General features: G+C 46.8%; 1 protein-coding gene across 1 annotated transcript in view; it reads left to right on the top strand.

The window, feature by feature from the left end:
- Retreg1 (reticulophagy regulator 1) overlaps positions 1-16,669 on the top strand; it is a 132,977-nt gene that overhangs the window by 39,751 nt on the left and 76,557 nt on the right. The window contains exons 2-3 of the mRNA XM_059276065.1: positions 8,462-8,568; positions 14,724-14,754. Coding sequence (XP_059132048.1) covers positions 8,462-8,568; positions 14,724-14,754 — 138 coding nt within the window. The remainder of the gene's footprint in view (positions 1-8,461; positions 8,569-14,723; positions 14,755-16,669) is intronic.

Raw genomic sequence — 16,669 nt, 5'->3', positions numbered from 1 at the left:
GCCTTAGCTTAGGCTTATTCCAAACTAGCTCTTGTAACTTAAATTAACCTGTTTCTGTTAATCTATGTTCTGCCACATGGCTCTTTACCTCTCTTCCATTCTGTATGTCCTACTGTCTCTGTTCCTGGCTGGTGAATCCTGAGTCCCTCACCCCTCCCCCCCCCCCCAAGTTCCTCTGTCTTCCCAGAAGTCCCGCCTATTCTCTCCTGCCTAGCTATTGGCCATTCAACTTTTTTTTTTTTTTAAAGATTTATTTATTATGTATATAGTGTTCTGCTTGCATGTATCCCTGCACACCAGAAGAGGGCACCAGATCTCATTACTGATGGTTGTGAGCCACCATGTGGTTGCTGGGAATTGAACTCAGGACCTCTGGAAGAGCAGCCAATGCTCTTAACCTCTGAGCCATCTCTCAGCCCCCATTCAACTTTTTATTAAACCAATCACAGCAACATATCTTCACACAGTGTGAACAAATATTCCGTAACAGTGGCTTTGGTCCTAATTGCCAACCATAAAAAAAAGCATGGTGTTAGCCCCCAAAAACACACTGTGGGATCCTCTATCCATGTTGCCACAGGAAAGAAGCCGACTGGAAAAGCTACTAGCCACATGAGTCCTACTGTAACGGTATATGATGTTCTGGAAAAGGCCGAACAGTGGAGGCAGGAGTAGGAAGAGTAGCTTTCAGGTGCTCGAGAGAGGGAAGGGTGGGGCACGGGGGATTTTCAGGGCAGTGACATTATTCTATAGTACCCTGTAATAGTAGATACTTGGCAACATGCATTTGTCAAAAACCAAAGCATGTGCATATCAGAGCGAAGCTTCGAGGACTTTTTGTTGGTGATTACATATTGAGAACGTTTTTTTTTTTTTTTTTTTTTTTTTTTTTCGAGACAGGGTTTCTCTGTGTAGCTTTGCGCCTTTCCTGGGACTCACTTGGTAGTCCAGGCTGGCCTCGAACTCACAGAGATCCGTCTGGCTCTGCCTCCCGGGTGCTGGTTATGAATTTTTTTTTTTTTGGACGGTTCAGACGCTGTAACAAGTGGGCCACATCCGAAATGCAAGATGTCTGTAACGGGGTGCGGTGACCAGGTGAGAGGGAGTGTATGCGCGCTCTCGGGGTTCCCGGCTTGATTCTTTTGTAAACCAGAAATTGTTCTTAAAAGTAAAGTTCTTAATTCAAAAGGAAGCGGATGAACTGCTGCCCGTGCTTCTGCCCCTCTCACAAGGTGAGGGGCACATGAAGTGGCAGAAGCCGTCTGTCTGGGAGGCAGTTGGCAGAGTGGTAAGGCTGACTCACAGCTAGGCAGCTCCTGTGTTCACATCTCAGTGGCGCCTCACCTTGTCTTGGAGTCTTAGGCAACTTTCTGACCTCTCTTTGCTCATCTGTGTAATGGGGATAACAATCGAACCTTCCTCGTGGTTGGTTTAAGGATGAAGCAAGTGACTGTGAAACTCCTGGAACAGAGCCCTGCCCATTGCACATCAGCTATTTCATTCATCCAGAACTTGGCTCCAGAGGACGAACCCCACACCAGAGGGTGGAGGGGTCAAGGGCTTGGGGCACACCTCCTAACTCGTAGGCTCCACCTGCTCTCATGTACTGGGCGTTCTTCAACCGGGAACGAGCCTCTCCTCCTACTCAACTGGCTAAAGCTGACTTCTTTTGGAAGACAAAGTTTTAAAGCCATCTTTGCCCTGGAACTGGGTCTTTCCTACGCAGTTAGGGGTTCTCTTTTCTGCGCCTGCAGCAGCGTGAGGGGTGCTTTGGTCCAACATGGTTATTCACCTCTATGCTTTCCCATGTTTGCTGGGCAGAGCAGGATTCGATGTAACCCCCACTGCCAGCCTAGTGGAGGACACATGCTTAGAAAGTAGTGCGAGCATCCTGTAGGAAGGTGGCTGAAACAGTGATGTTGGTCATATTAGGTGAGATATGTGAAATAGAGCTCCACAATTCCACCTGAAGCGAGTCATGGAATGATGGAGGGAAGGCTCCTTCCAGCTTAGGTGTGCTGTGACAGTGACCGTATTTTTCCGAGGGTATGACTTAGCTCTGGCAACAGGATTGCCCCATGCACAGATGATGGGGGTTATGATTTTGATGTCCGTTTTCATGTAAGGATTCATTGATAATTATTTGGTTCAGCACAAGATCCAGCTGTCTCACTTGAGACCCAGCAGGAGTGAAGGGTTGTCATCTCTGGAGAGGCCCTGAACACACCACCACACACCTCAGGCTTTCCAGGAAAAAGACAGATCCAAACCTGATGGAGCCCTGGAGCCAACTGCCAATTTTCAAGCTGCTCACAAGGTGTAGGAAAATGTTAAGCTATACCACCAGAACCTGGGAGACTTGGCTGAGCAAAATGAGTGTTTCTCCCACAGAAACAGCCATAGTTGAAAACTGGAGCAGCAGAATTGGTGTGAGGAAGGGCCGTGGCCACAGATGCCAGTTTCAGCCTCTCCCATTCTTGGATCTTCTGTCTGTCTGTCTGTCCGTCTGTCTTTCTCTTTGCATGAGTCTGCAAAAGTGGGTCTGCACGTATGAACATTGATAAGGCATGTGATGGCGCTGAAGATGAAGGCAGGGGGTCGGGGGAGACAGGCAGCAAAATGGTTCAACTGGTGAAGGGGCTCACCCCACAAGACTGGGGACCTGAGTCCAATCCATGTAAAGCTGGAGGAGAGAACTGACTCCATGTTGTTGCTCTCTAGCCTGCAAAAGTGTGCAGTGACATATGTGTACTCACACATGCTCCATACACACCATGATTATAAATACAAATTAAAGTATGAAACCACAGTGATGAGAAGACGGCTCAGTTGGGGAAGTGTTTTCTGTGCCAGCATGAGGATCTGAGTCTGGGTCCCTAGCACACACGGAGAAGCCGGCACTGTGGTTTGTGCCTGTAATCCCAGTGCTCAGGAGGCAGAGAAAAGAGGAGCTCTCTGGCCAGACAGGGATCCGATGAATCGGTGAACTTCCGGAGCTCGGGTTAAGTCTGTGTTCTTGTATTCAGACAGATACTTCAACGGCTCGCTCTCTGGCTAGCTCTGAAGATGTTTAAACTTGAGTGAACTTTGGATCTCCTAGTGCTCTGCCTCACTCTGTGAGGACCGTTTTGCTGACACATGCTAATCTAACACTTGACTCTCACATGACCATGAGAGACCCTGTCCCCAGAACTAAGGTGGAGAGCGACTGAATTAGACTTAGATGCCAAACTCCGCCCTGCTCCCTACATGCAGATATGTGCATACACACCTGCACAGACACGTACATGAGCATGTACTCATAGATACAGATATGTACACACAAGGATTAAGGCAAGGCTTTACACATAACAGTGGTATTTCAGTTCAAAAAGAGCTTTTAGAAAGGGTAAATGCAGCATTTTCAGATTAAATTACTTGTTTGGGATTTACTTCAAGCAATGGGGTGGGGCACAGGGTGGGGATGTGGAGGAGATGTGATTGTGCCTGGGGAATTGGTGTAGCTGGGTGAGTGAACACTGGCCTCTCTTTTTGTATGTTTGAAATTTACCAAAGTGACATTTTTTTCCCCCAAATGACCCAAATTATCTTATAACTTAAGCGCTCCATAATATTAGGTAATGCCTTTAAAATGAGTAAATTAAACTCATCAGTGTTGCCAGGGTTTTTCATTTCAAACCCAAAGTCTGAATTATAGAAGTATGGATTTTAAAGTACACTGAGGAGATGAGTTATATTAAGCACGACGCATAATTAAGACACCAGATATGCACAGATTTTTCTCTATGTGTATTAATTTACCTTAAATATTTGCTTCTCAGTTATATCTCATCCTCCGGGCCAGCAGACGCTGACCTGCCGAGGAGACAGTTAAGCAGTCCCACCCATGTTGGCTTCGCTTTTCCCAGCAATTGCTGATGATGCCTTCTCAGCTGACCAGGGACTCTTAATGACCAACAAGACCCTTCCTGAGATGCCAGCTGGGCCTTTTCCCAGGACACAAAAAAGACTTCTAGAGTGTTTTTTGGTGTTGCTATGGCAGTGCTCGCCAAAGGAGGTCTGTGGGTTAAAGTTCTGTCGTTACCTATTTTTTTAATTCCTGGAAGCTGGAATTCCCACAAGGAGAAGAAGCAGTGGCATCCAGAGCTGCAGCTGAGTCTTTGTTTCTTTGTATTCAGCAAGGCGCTGGAACGGCTTTCTGGCTGGCTCTGAAGGTCTTTAAACTGGAGTGAGCTTTCACTCTGTCCTAGAGCTCTGGCTCACTCTGCAAAGGCAAGTCCACTGCCACATGCTAATCTGACAATCGACTCACGTGACTTACAGCTCATTAGCGCGTCTGAGTCAGGTTAGTGGGAGGCGAGAGTCGATGGAGAACATCTAAAGTCAGACAGGAGGCCAGGACATACATCGCCCCCTGAACCTTGGGCTTCATTGAGAAATGTTTCATTGTAAATACATCTCTTGCTCGGTGTCCTGAATATACACATATGAAAATGTATAGCACCCTGTACAATAAAAAAGTGAGGGATTGTAAAGGAAAGAATTTTCTTATGGTGTATTTCTTTTCTTTTTTTCTCGTGACAGGGTTTCTCTATGTCGTTTTGGTGCCTGTCCTGGATCTCACTCTGTAGACCAGGCTGGCCTTGAATTCACAGGGATCCTCCTACCTCTGCCTCCTGAGTGTTGGGATTAAAGGCGTGTGCCACCACCGCCCTGCATTTATGGTGGATTTCTAATAAAAATCTTGAAAGCTGCCACTCCAGTATGATTTGGAGAAACCTGTAAGAATCCAGCACATGGACAACCACAAGAGTTAATTACAAACTCAGGCTAAAGAGATAGGTTTGGAAGAAAACAGACATCAAAACACAGCCTGTGTTAAAACAAATATGAAAGGCAAAAAGATAATGTTGTGGCCCTGTGCTAAAGTCATCTGAGAGGAGGGAACCTCCATTGAGACAATGCCTCATAAGATCTAACTATAGGTAAGAATGTTAGTCATTTTCTTAATAAATAATTGATGGAGGAGGGCCCAGCAGGCTGAGCAAATCGTGGGGAGCAAGCCAGTAAGTAGTGTTCCTCCATGGCCTCTGCATCAGCTCCTAGCTCCAGGTTCTTGCCTTGAGTGCCTATCCTAACTTCTTTTGATGACAGACTGTGACGTGCAAATGTAAGCAACACGAACCCTTTCCTCTCCACGTTTTGAGTCATCGTGCTTTATCACAGCAATAGAAACCCTAAGTAAGACAGTTGCAGAACACCAATTTTGAAGCACTGACCTCCTCTACCTGCTCATTTTACTGTTGCAGGTCACACAGGCACTTAGCATCAGAACCAGAATGGGTTATATGTTCCTTTCTGATGGAGGTCTTTATTTACAACTTGACCCAGAATCTTATGTAGAGTCATTGGCCAAATATATTGCATAGCATTCTAGAAGGTAGCTTGATTACATATTTCCTTCCTAGCCCAGCTTATCCTCCCAAATCACTTAGCATTTTCCTGCTCTATACCTTGTGCTTTCTCTCTATAGCCTGTGGCATAAAGGCCAGAACCCTATCTTCAAAATATTCGATGAAAGCAATTTAAAGAAGGAAGGATTTATTTTCACTCATGTTTTAAGGGGACACAGTCCCATCACCAAGTAAGGCCTGGCAGCAGGATCATGAGGCCTGGTCACATGGCATCCACAATCAGGAAGCAGTGATGAATGCTGGTGCTCAGCTCACTTTCTCCTTTGTATTCAGTCTAGGACTCCTTCTGTGCCTTTTGTTGGGTTTTGCTAGCTTAGGCTGTGTTTGTCAGGTTATAAAGTTCACAGAAAGCGGTACACATGTGTCCTCCTCCTCCTCTCCTTCTCTCTAGTCAGGGTCTCTCTCTGTAGTCCTGGTTGTCTTGGAACTCATTATGTAGACTAGGCTGACCTTAAACTCACAGAGATCCTCCTACCTCTGCCTCTTGAGTGCTGGGACACCTAGCTCCTTTTCTTCTTTATAGAACCTTGCCATTAAACTGACTTCTGGGGAGCGGGGGGAGGATTGGTCCTGCCTCACCTGAATGTACCAGGCTTTGCTTTCCCCTATGGGAGGACTTAATGTTAGAATTCCTAGCCACTCCCTCAGCTACATGACCACACATGTGCTGTCCAGTAGCCAGGCAAGATGCTTAGTCATCCTGTGGCCTTACATGTCCTATGTAATCCGTGCACTGTGTGATCACGTAATCTATGTGCATGCATGGCGTAGCTAAGTAAGCCCATATATGCATGTTCTGGGGGTGGTGGTTGCTGCATCTATAAAAGCGGGTTCCACCTGTTCTTTATGCCTCTTCCTGCACCGTCATTCCATAGGCCTATGCACATCTTTTCTCTTCCCTTCCCTTAACAGACTCTTATAGTAGGTTTTGTTGTGCCTCGTGGCTTCTCTCAAATGCTTAACAGCACCGCTTAATGAATAATAGCCTTTTGGAGGAGGAGATGTGGGGTGGGCTGGGGAGGAAGGGGGAGGGGGGGAGGGGCGGCGGGAGTAGAGATGAAAGGGGGTTCTGTAGTTGGTATGTAAAATGAATAAAAAAATTTTTTAAATAAAAATTACAGTATAAGACAAACTAGCCTTTTTGAAAATTTTCTTTTATTTCTCTCCTTTATATACTTCCTTGAAACATCTCTCAGTACCAAAAAATTTACCTCTTTATGTGTAATTCATATTCCAAAATAAAATCTTATAACATTTTAAAAAAAACCCTGACTTTTCTCGGGGTCTCTGAGAACATCCAGGTTCGTTTCAGTTATCACCTTGGCCAGTTAACATGTGATATCTCGTCTCCTGGAAGAGTCAAAGCTCTTCCTGACGTCTTGGCTGGCCCTTTCCCTCCTAGGCCTGTCCAAATGGAGTTTTGCAGGTATTGTGCGCTTTTTGTGGGAAGGGAATTGAGTTTGTTTTCTCCAGAGGAGGTGGGCAGCTGGACCTGAGGGTAGTGATCTTAGAAGAGGAGGTGCCAACAAATCGGATCCTTGGTGCCTTTTCTTTTCGTGTGTGTGAATGTGTGCATGGGTATTCCCTTATGTGCAGGGGTGTGTGTGTGTGTGTGTGTGTGTGTGTGTGTGTGTGTGTGTGTGTAGGCCCAAAGCTGATGTCTTACTCAGTTGTTCTCTACTATATTTATTGAGGCAGAGTCTTTCTGAACCCAGAGTTTGCAGTTCTGGCTCGTCTGTCTTAACAGTTTATACCAGGGATTCCTGTTACTGTCACCAGAGTGCTGGGAATTTTGGCAGCCACCACATCCACTTGGCTTTTGCGTGGCTGCTGGGGATCCAAACTCTAGTCCTCACACACAGCAGCTAACAATGGCCTTTATTTTAAATGGGGGCGGGACATGCCAGAGCACATAGACAGAGGTCAGGCAACTTGTGCAAGATGCTCTTTCGTTTGACTCAAATCAGGAGGCTTGTCAGCAAGGGCTTTACCCCGCTGAGCCATCATACCAGTCCCTCCTAGTGCCATTTGGAAGAGACCCGGCATCCCCTGCAGCCGCCCCCTGTTTGTAGAGCACCCCGAAGCCCTGGCTCTTCAGTCAGTCAAAACTCAGTTTCAGGTCATTCCCTTCTCCACCCGCAGCACCCAGATATGGCGATATTTTATTTGTACTGAAATGTGATTTTATTTGTATGTTAATAAATAAAGTTGCCTGGGGGTCAGAGCTGATAGCTAGCCATAGCAGAAGCTGGGCGGTGGTGGTGCACGCCTTTAATCCCAGCTCTTGGGAGACAGAGATAGGCGGATCTCTGTGTGTTCAAGGACATAGCCAGCATGGAGACACACGCCTTTAATCTCAATACCAACCATAGAAGACCTGGAAGTCTGCACAGATGGGCAGTGACGAGGAGGTCATGTGGTTAGGTTTACAACCAATGAGAAGGCAGAACAGAAAGTCTATAAGAAGACAAACACACAGGAAGTAGTTCTCTTGCTGAGGAGGACAGGAGCGGCAGTGAAGGGTAAGGTTTTTAGCTCTTAGCTATTGCTCTGACCTCTTGGGCTGTCATTTCTGCATTGGCTCTGTGTTTCTTATTTAACAAGATGTTTACATCTACACCCAGAGTCGTCTTGAGTAAGACCCCAGAGAAAGAGTCCTCTGTCTAAATTAGACACTAGACTTGTTTCTGTGAAAGTCAACTTAGATTAAAAAAACAAAACAAGGCCGGGCGGTGGTGGCGCACGCCTTTAATCCCAGCACTCGGGAGGCAAAGGCAGGCGGATCTCTGTGAGTTCGAGGCCGGCCTGGGCTACCAAGTGAGTTCCAGGAAAAGGCGCAAAGCTACACAGAGAAACGCTGTCTTGAAAAAACAAAAACAAAAACAAAAAACAAAAAACAAAAAACACAACCAAAAAAACCAAACCAAACCAAAAAAACGTAAGTCTTCACACTGAAATGGTGGTTTGTCTATTTCTCTTGGTCCCAGGTTCCTTGCATTGACTCCATGGAGAGTTTATCATCTCATTTCTGTCATGATACTTGGGCGCGTTATCATGCAAATCATCAAGGACATGGTTTTGTCTAGGACAAGAGGTAAGTAGACTTGGACTTCATTTTTGTGCTTTAGTATCGTGTAGGCATTGCTTTCTTTACTTCCCCTTTCCCCTGTCCTTCCCTCCCTTCCTCTGTGTTTCTGAGATGGGGCCCTGCTCTTTATCCTGGTTGGACTGGAACTCTCAGTGGTCCTCTTGTTTCAGCTTGCTGAGGGCTAGGATTATAGGCATGAGTCAACATGTTGTCTGGGGTTTGTATATATACATGTAACCATACACACCTTCCAGTGCTGGTGTTTGAACCCAGGGCCTTGTACATGTTGGGCAAATGACATACCACTGAGCTACATCCCAGCTTATAATATAGTTCATGATTCTGTCTCTTGTCAGAGCAGGCGAAAGGTCCATGTGCGCTGGGCTGGGCTCTCCCTTGGCTTTTAGCTACTTCACATACCAGGGTGATATTTAAGTAGGCGACTCTGAGAATAGCAGTTGAATATTTACTCTACCCTACAAGCTCACACTGGGCCCCTGGAAAATGCACGAATTTATGGACAGTTTTCTTTCACCTCAGTGAAGCAAAGCAAACTTAAAAAAAAAAATCATTGAAGGGTTTGTAAAAGTTTTGAATGATGAATGACGTCGAAAAGAGAATCATTACATTTAAAAGTGTTTTTAATGAGTGACTGGCGTCTTTAGGAGCTATGCAACGATATCAAAACCTGAGTGAAGCTTTTCCATGCTTCCTCCACCAGTGTTTGAACTAGTTTTTGTAAATGGGCAAAAACCTCCCCTAGACATAATGAGCCCTATGAATCTCTGTGTAATAAGATTGATTTGATCAAAATCACAAAGAGGCGGCTTTGGCTAGGGTCCACATGGGCTGCTGTGCATAAGAACTGCCCAGATTCCCCATCATGGGGTGTATCACAAGAGAGACACCGTCTCTCAAACAAGAACTTGAGCACCGGAATGAAAGTTCTGTGATTTTTTACCATCAGGGTATTCCATGGGTCAGCTTTAAAGCTGGCTTGTGTTCAAGTCCGTCCAGTTTTAAAACCAAACCACTATAGAAATAATGTTCAGAAAGATTGTTTTCCATTAGTGTGTTCAGGTGTCGAGCTAACTCCTTCATGCCTAGCCTCTCTGGGAAGGTAAACAAATTCATTTTAGTCTAGTTCAGGTGTTTTGAGAATCACAGATTTAAATTATATTCTTAAATACACACACACCCTTTCCTCCCTCTCTCTTCTTTTTCTTCTCTCTCTCATCCCCCTTTTTAGAGAAGAGATGCCCAATTCCCTCACTTTCAACCCCAACAGCATTTGCTGTTGTATCCCAACTGCAGTGAGGCTACCCGAGGCCAGTACCTCACACCTTAGGTTCCGTGGAGGAGTTGGTTAGGCCCTGGCAAGCCCTGCATTCCTGCCTTGATTCACAGCCCCCAGAGGAGGGCTCAGCTTTCTCCAGTGCATTTTGTAACGCGTTCTTCTCTTAGGAGAATGCAAGAAGACATAGCCATTTGCAGGTGTGTTCAGCAGTCTTTAAAGCAAGTTGGCCACCCAGAAAGCTGAGCACCTTAGTATTTTCCGTTGTATGTTCACTTTGCCCATCACTTAGGTACAAGTGAAGAGCACATGAATGAGGAGAGGAGGTGAGCTGAAGGACTTGGCTTCTGAGTACCAGGCCAGGATTGAAAACGGGACTGTTCAGAAGTCCTTCAGTCTTGGTGCTCGGGACCCATCGAGGTCATCAGTTTTCAGTTTAACCAGCCATTTTGGTACTTACACAGTGGAGAACTTATTTGCAAGCAATATCCTTGAAAACCCTCTACATGGCAAAACTGTCAGGAGGTGGAGTTGATGCCTATCAGCCTGGACACGAGGCTGACAAATCAGGCCTGCAACCCCAGCTACTTGGAGGCTAAGGCAGGGGGATCAGAAGTTTGAGGCTGCCTGGGCTAGAGAGGAAATGCAAAGCCACAACGGGGCTGCTGATTGAGATCCTGTCTTAAAATAAAAAGGGGATCTGGCTCAGTAGTGTGGTGCTTACCAACCAGCGCAGGCCTTAGGTCTGGTCCCTAGTGCAAACAGAAAGAAAGGATGATGAGAAAGAAAGAATAATTCTTGAGCTAGTTAGTGTCCATTCCTAGCTGTGGAGAAACCACACAATAGAAGCTCTCCTGGGGCTGTGTCACCACTCACTCGGTGGCTCAAAACAAGAGGCAATACTTTTGTCGTAGCTCTGGAAGTCATCGTTCCAGACAACACATCAGCAGGTCTGTACTCATCCTGGAGGCCCTAGTGAAAGACCCATCACTGTCTGGTCTCTTCCCGACTTTTGTTGGTGCTTGTAACTACATCATCACCATCCCTGCCTCCATGAGCACACCAACTTCTCTGGCACTTGCACCAGACCTCCCTCCCCTGCTCTCTACCAAGAACAACTTCGTGATTGTAATTGGTGCCCACCTGGATGGTACAATAGAGTAATCTTCTCTACTCTTAACCTGGTGGTACCTGGAGAGCCCCCTTTTCTCTATGAAGCAACATTCACGGATGCTCAGCCTGCTTTGATAACTGAACCACGTCATACTGTGGTACCTGAAGAGAAGCCATTCTTACACCACAGGCTTGAATTTGGTTCAGGTGAAAGGCTACAGTGGGTGAGCAGGTCATACAGTGGCAGTCTCCCTGTTTCGCTGGCACAGTCAGGACATGTGGGGCTCCCTGTCTTCTCAACGGTCAGACTATGTTGAGTGTCTTTTTGTGCCACGGCTAGTTGTGAGCACCAGCTTCTAAGGGGGCTGCATTCATGCTGGCCTCTGCCCTCGCCCGCCCCCGCCCCCCCCACCCCCCACCTCTGCAACAGGCCCGGCTTTCTCTCAGGGTTCCATTGAATGATGTTGTTCTGAACACAGCATTTCTATACATGAAAAAAGGGAAAAGAAAATGATGGACTTCCTTCTGCTGCTTTCCCAGAACTCCCCAGTTGTTGGCTGGAGAGACCCTAGGGCCTTCTTTGGCCTCCTTTACAAAGACCCAATTGAGCTCCATGAATAGCTGGCTGGAGGTGGCGGCAGGGTTTCCAACCCCCAAACAGTGCTGGCTGCCGTAGGCCGCTCTCAGGGACATGTAGACTTTGTTGCAAGGTCTGGAAGCAGCTGTGGTAGGGCTGTAGCTCCCGATAGGAGTGTCAGTCTTTCTCAGACACTTCTGCTTAGGCTGACAACAGCGGCCAGTGAAGCCTTGTTCAGCAGAGCTTTCTGGGACCTTCTGCCTCCTTCCCGCTCTCAGCTTCCCACTTTCCACATTCTTGGCTAAAGACAGGAACTTTGCTGGTACTCAGCTTAGCTGCTCCCTTCCCCCAATATATAGACTACACTTCCCACATTTTAAGTGCACGTCCCAATGAACCATGTGCACATGAATAGCTGGTGGTGAAGTGTTTTACCTCAGGAGACAGGCACTCTGTAGCCACAGAGAATCAAGCAAACCCCACCCCATCTCCTTTCTACTCCCCACCTGTCTCTCTGATACACTCTGGATACTTGGTGTGAAACAAATGGAGAAAAGAGAGCAGAGATGCAATCGTGTGATTCAGTTCATCTTTGTGAAACCTGCAGGTACCCAGGCCTTCGGTTTGTGAGTCCCTGCAACCTCCGGCTGCAGCAGACGCCTCTATCCGTAGGAGACGTTGAAAGCGTGTATCCCTGGTCACTCTCATGCACCCTAGCAACACTGCTTACTCACAGGCTCCGCGATGCTATCTTCTATAGCATGTCCAATTCCTCCTGCATCTTCAAGCTTGCCTGTGACCCCCTTGTCCTTTACCCTCATGGTAATTAGAGTCAGTCATCTCCACCTCAGGCTTTGAGACCTTCAGACACTTCCTGTGAGGAAAGTAGGTGTCCCTGTCTCTGCCCACAGCCATATTGGGGCGTAGTTTCGTAACCACTGTGTCTTTCTGTCTTCTCTTCTGTGAATTCCACACTGTCTATTGATGCCACAGCCCAGCAATCTCTTTTTTTTTTTTTTTTTTTTGTTTTTCGAGACAGGGTTTCTCTGTGTAGCTTTGCGCCTTTTCCTGGAACTCACTTGGTAGCCCAGGCCGGCCTCGAACTCACAGAGATCCGCCTGGCTCTGCCTCCCGAGTGCTGGGATTAAAGGCGTGCGCCACCACCGCCCGGCCGTCCCAGCAATCTCTTGACGGTTGGGATTAGACCTAGTTGAGATTGGGCTCATGGTCTCTAGTCCTTCGTACACTCTTCCTTTACTGTTATGCTGACTTGGCTTATCTAAGGCCTGGACTCAGTAGTCTGTGAGGTAACCACTTGTCTGAGCTTAGGCCTGGGAAGCACTGTCAAGCCACCACCTGAGAAGCCCGGAGTCAGTACGCTCTGCTCACCCTCCAGGTCTCTGCTCCTGTGGAATCAGCTGTTTACTCTTTCCCTTCTTAGCCCTTTGGCGATTATGCTGTGCTCTGACCCAGTCTTTGTCAGAACTTCCTCCCTCTACACAATCCCCACCGGAACTGTGCTCTGTGTTGGTAGCAATCTCAAAGTCTTCCAGTCCTCTTGTCCCTCATCCGTAATCAATTCTCCGATTCTTGACAAAAGGCCAGCATCTCAGGCTCGTATCTCTTTACTGTTGGCTCTGATTTGTTGGAGCAATGCGGTGAAGAGTTAGACTAGCCTGAGGTGAGGGTAGACCAGTATGTTTCTATCCATATCTAACTCTAGCTGAGTCCAAGTATTGCTTACAGCACCCTAGGTTAAGTTGACTTCGTTTTACATGCTGCTCAACTCCAGAAAGTTTGAGTTGTTCTAGAGGGTACAGGAAACACAGTTGTTTCAGAGGCCTACCAGGGGAGCAGAAGTCTAGTCTCTTAACATGATTGAGAAACAATTCATCCCTATGCTCATGCACCCAAGGCAATAAAAGGAAACCAGATTAATTGCATAATTCAAATTGCCCAAAGAATTGGAAGTCATAAGCAACCTTTTCCTAGCATTAAATGTTATGAAGAATTTGATAGGGGATGTTTACTTGATGGGGATATTCAAGCACACACAGGGCAAGACCTATGACCTTTGGCTTGATGGAAAGTGCAGAAAACTCGTGGTTGTTTCTTTATTGAACTTCCTTAAGTCTGGTAGCTGGGAGTGTGCTGGCAAGACTTGGTCCAATAGAGATAGTCCTTAGAGTTTTGAAAGGCAAATCTATCTGTCTATCTGTCCATCCATCCATCCATCCATCCATCCATTCATCCATATATCTATGTATCTATGTATGTGTGTATCTATCTATCTATCTATCATCTATCTTCATTATCCTCATCAATTAACTTTTTCTGTTGATTTCATTTGAGTTTAGCTATAAGTTTACAATATCTGAAAAGCACACCATGCCAATTTCCTCTTCAATACCACTTCTGTTATTCCTGCTAGAGAAGTCACATTTTCTGTCCTTTTTGACATATGATGGTTGTAGCTTGAGTTTTCCTGCCTGGCCCACAGTCAGGACAAATCTCTGTCACCCGCCAGTCCCGCAGCCTCTCAGACCCAACCAAGTAAACACAGAGACTTATATTGCTTACAAACTGTATGGCCGTGGCAGGCTTCTTACTAACTGTTCTTACAGCTTAAATTAATCCGTTTCCATTAATCTATGCCTTGCCACATGGCTCGTGGCTTACCGGCATCTTCACATGCTGTTTCTCATCAGGGCGGCTGGTAGTGTCCCTCTGACTCAGCCTTCCACTTCCCAGCTTTATTCTCCTCCTTGCCCCGCCTACACTTCCTGCCTAGCCAATGGCCAATCAGTGTTTTATTTATTGACCAATCAGAGCAACACATTTGCCATACAGAACATCCCACAGCAGATGGTTAACACCTTTTTGTCAAGTCTTATACTGATTCTTTGACAGCACTTTTTCCTTAAGCACACATGTTTTCTGCCCCACTGGCAATAAAGTACCTGGGGGCAGGGACGGTGTTCTAGAGTGTCCTGCCTTTATGATACCTACTCATGTGTTCTGTAGACAGTCACCTACATCTATCATGGCAACAGACATGGACACTGTGCAGTGTGCCTGAAATGTTCTGCTTGAAGAAGCTTGGGATGTTTCTAAGCTGGCACATGCTCCCGGGGAGTGACATCTTGCTTAAGTTTTGTATTTTACTTCCTATTGCAGGTGCACAGTTGTGGAGAAGCCTCAGTGAAAGGTAGGGATTTTCTCCTCCAACGATGTGGCTGATGGATGGCAGGGCGGTGGGGTGGGCAGGTGACTTGAGCTGCCGATGTGTGTCACTGAAGTCCTGTTGTCGTGATAGGGACCTACGTCTCTATAATGATTTCCAAGAGTGGGGAATAGTAAAGAAAATGACCGTGAAGCTGGAGCTGAGGACAAGATAGGGAAGTCACAAGATGGGGCAGTGAGGAGAGAGGGGACTTTGATGTTTTCCCTCAGGTTCAGTTTTGAAGTGGGAATGATAGTTGGTGCAGTGGAAGAATGGGTGACAGAGAGGGATAGAACTTCCTTGGAATGTTCCAGAAGGGCTGGCCATGCTGTTGGTTCGGAAGGCTTGAGAGTGGAAGAGAGAAAAAGGAGGGACACAAGTCTACTGGCTGTGAGTGCCTCAGATGTTGACCAGCTACTTGGTCCCTGCACCACTAGGGCTACGTCCGCTCCCTCATCTTGAGTGACATCTGCCCTGAAGGGAGGTAGAGGCTTCCAAGTTAGGGCAGTGATGAGAGGGGACAGTTTGCTTCACGGACTGTACATAGGAGACGTAAGAAAGATGGAGAGAGTTTAAGGGTTAACATTCCAGTGACGTTAGTGTTTGTAGGAACTCATTTGTGTTTGTTAAGGAACTGATTTGGCCATATATACTTGTGCTACTTAAGGAGGATGGTTGGGTGTTGGGGATGCCCAATTTAAGCCAAAGTGGACATCAGAAAAAGAACACACAAAGGGAGGAACGAAATAAATGACGCCATGAAGCTCCCGTGAGAAGCCATTGCCTCCGCCTTCATTTCCCCTGCTGTGAGCATCTGGTCCAGCTGTGTTGCACACTCCGGCTGATGAAGCACAGCCGGTCTTCTCCCTTCTCCCAGCTCGCGCTCCGTGTAGGTTTCCTTAGCTGTTGTTTGCCGCTGTTTTCCAGTTCCCGGGCTCCGCTCCGCCGCCTGCCTTACTGCATCCACTGCCCCAGTCTTTAAGCTGCTCTCAGCTGTGACAGTCCTTAAGATTTCCCTGGTTGGTGTTGATTTTAACAGCCCGGAGGAGTGCTGGGTAGGCGCATGGTGACGTCTGTCACTTCCCGCCATTTGCCTCAAGTTTTTCTCATGACAGGACTTGGTGTTTCTGGGAAGTGGACTGTTGAGGTGAAGCATAGGCACCATAGAGCTGATGGAGCTATGTGACATTTAAGGGACGACAGAGAACAAGGTGTCTCCAGGAAGCCCGAATAATGGAGGTGGCATCATGGAGGGGGTTGTGCCGTTTTCGTCACACCAGCATGATTTATGCCTGTTGTCACCCTGGACCACCTGGCCTGAGACTGTCTCCAAGTTAGCGTTCCTTTAGATACTGAGTCTATTGGGAAGCTGGGTGGTCAGAGGTTGCTGATAAAAGAGAACACCGTCAGAGAAGAGGATCTGGGGTCCCAAAGTCACGTTCTAGAGGCACTCCAGTGGCTCCAGGCACATGCCTGGTGTGGGCAGATCTGGTCTCAGCTACATGCCGGGCCACAGTAAGTGGATTATGCTTTCTGTGTTTTTCATACATTGGGAAAAAAGTACAGAGGCTTGCTTCCTGATTGTGGTAGCTGCAAGATTAGACCAAGTGAGTTGATCTCAAAGGATTGAAAAGCAAGCAAGCAAGCAAGCAAAGCCTTGTGCTCTTTGATACATAGCTCCGTCAGATGCACTGATATGCTGACCAGTCTGTGTGTCTTTTGTTGTGGTGTAGAAAGTATCTGTCAAAATTCATATGGCAGATCACAGTGGCTAAGTTATGGGACCAACCTACGTTCAACCACAGAGAAATGGATTTAAAAGATATGGGGTATATATACACAACATAAACGTTTTCAGCCATAAAAGACATACAAGAGAATGACATTACATTGTTTTCAG

The sequence above is a fragment of the Peromyscus eremicus genome, chromosome 11, assembly GCF_949786415.1.
Source record: "Peromyscus eremicus chromosome 11, PerEre_H2_v1, whole genome shotgun sequence".
NCBI lineage: Eukaryota > Metazoa > Chordata > Mammalia > Rodentia > Cricetidae > Peromyscus > Peromyscus eremicus.
The sequence above is the reverse complement of the archived record's forward strand: the minus strand, read 5'-3'. Positions and strand labels throughout refer to the sequence as shown.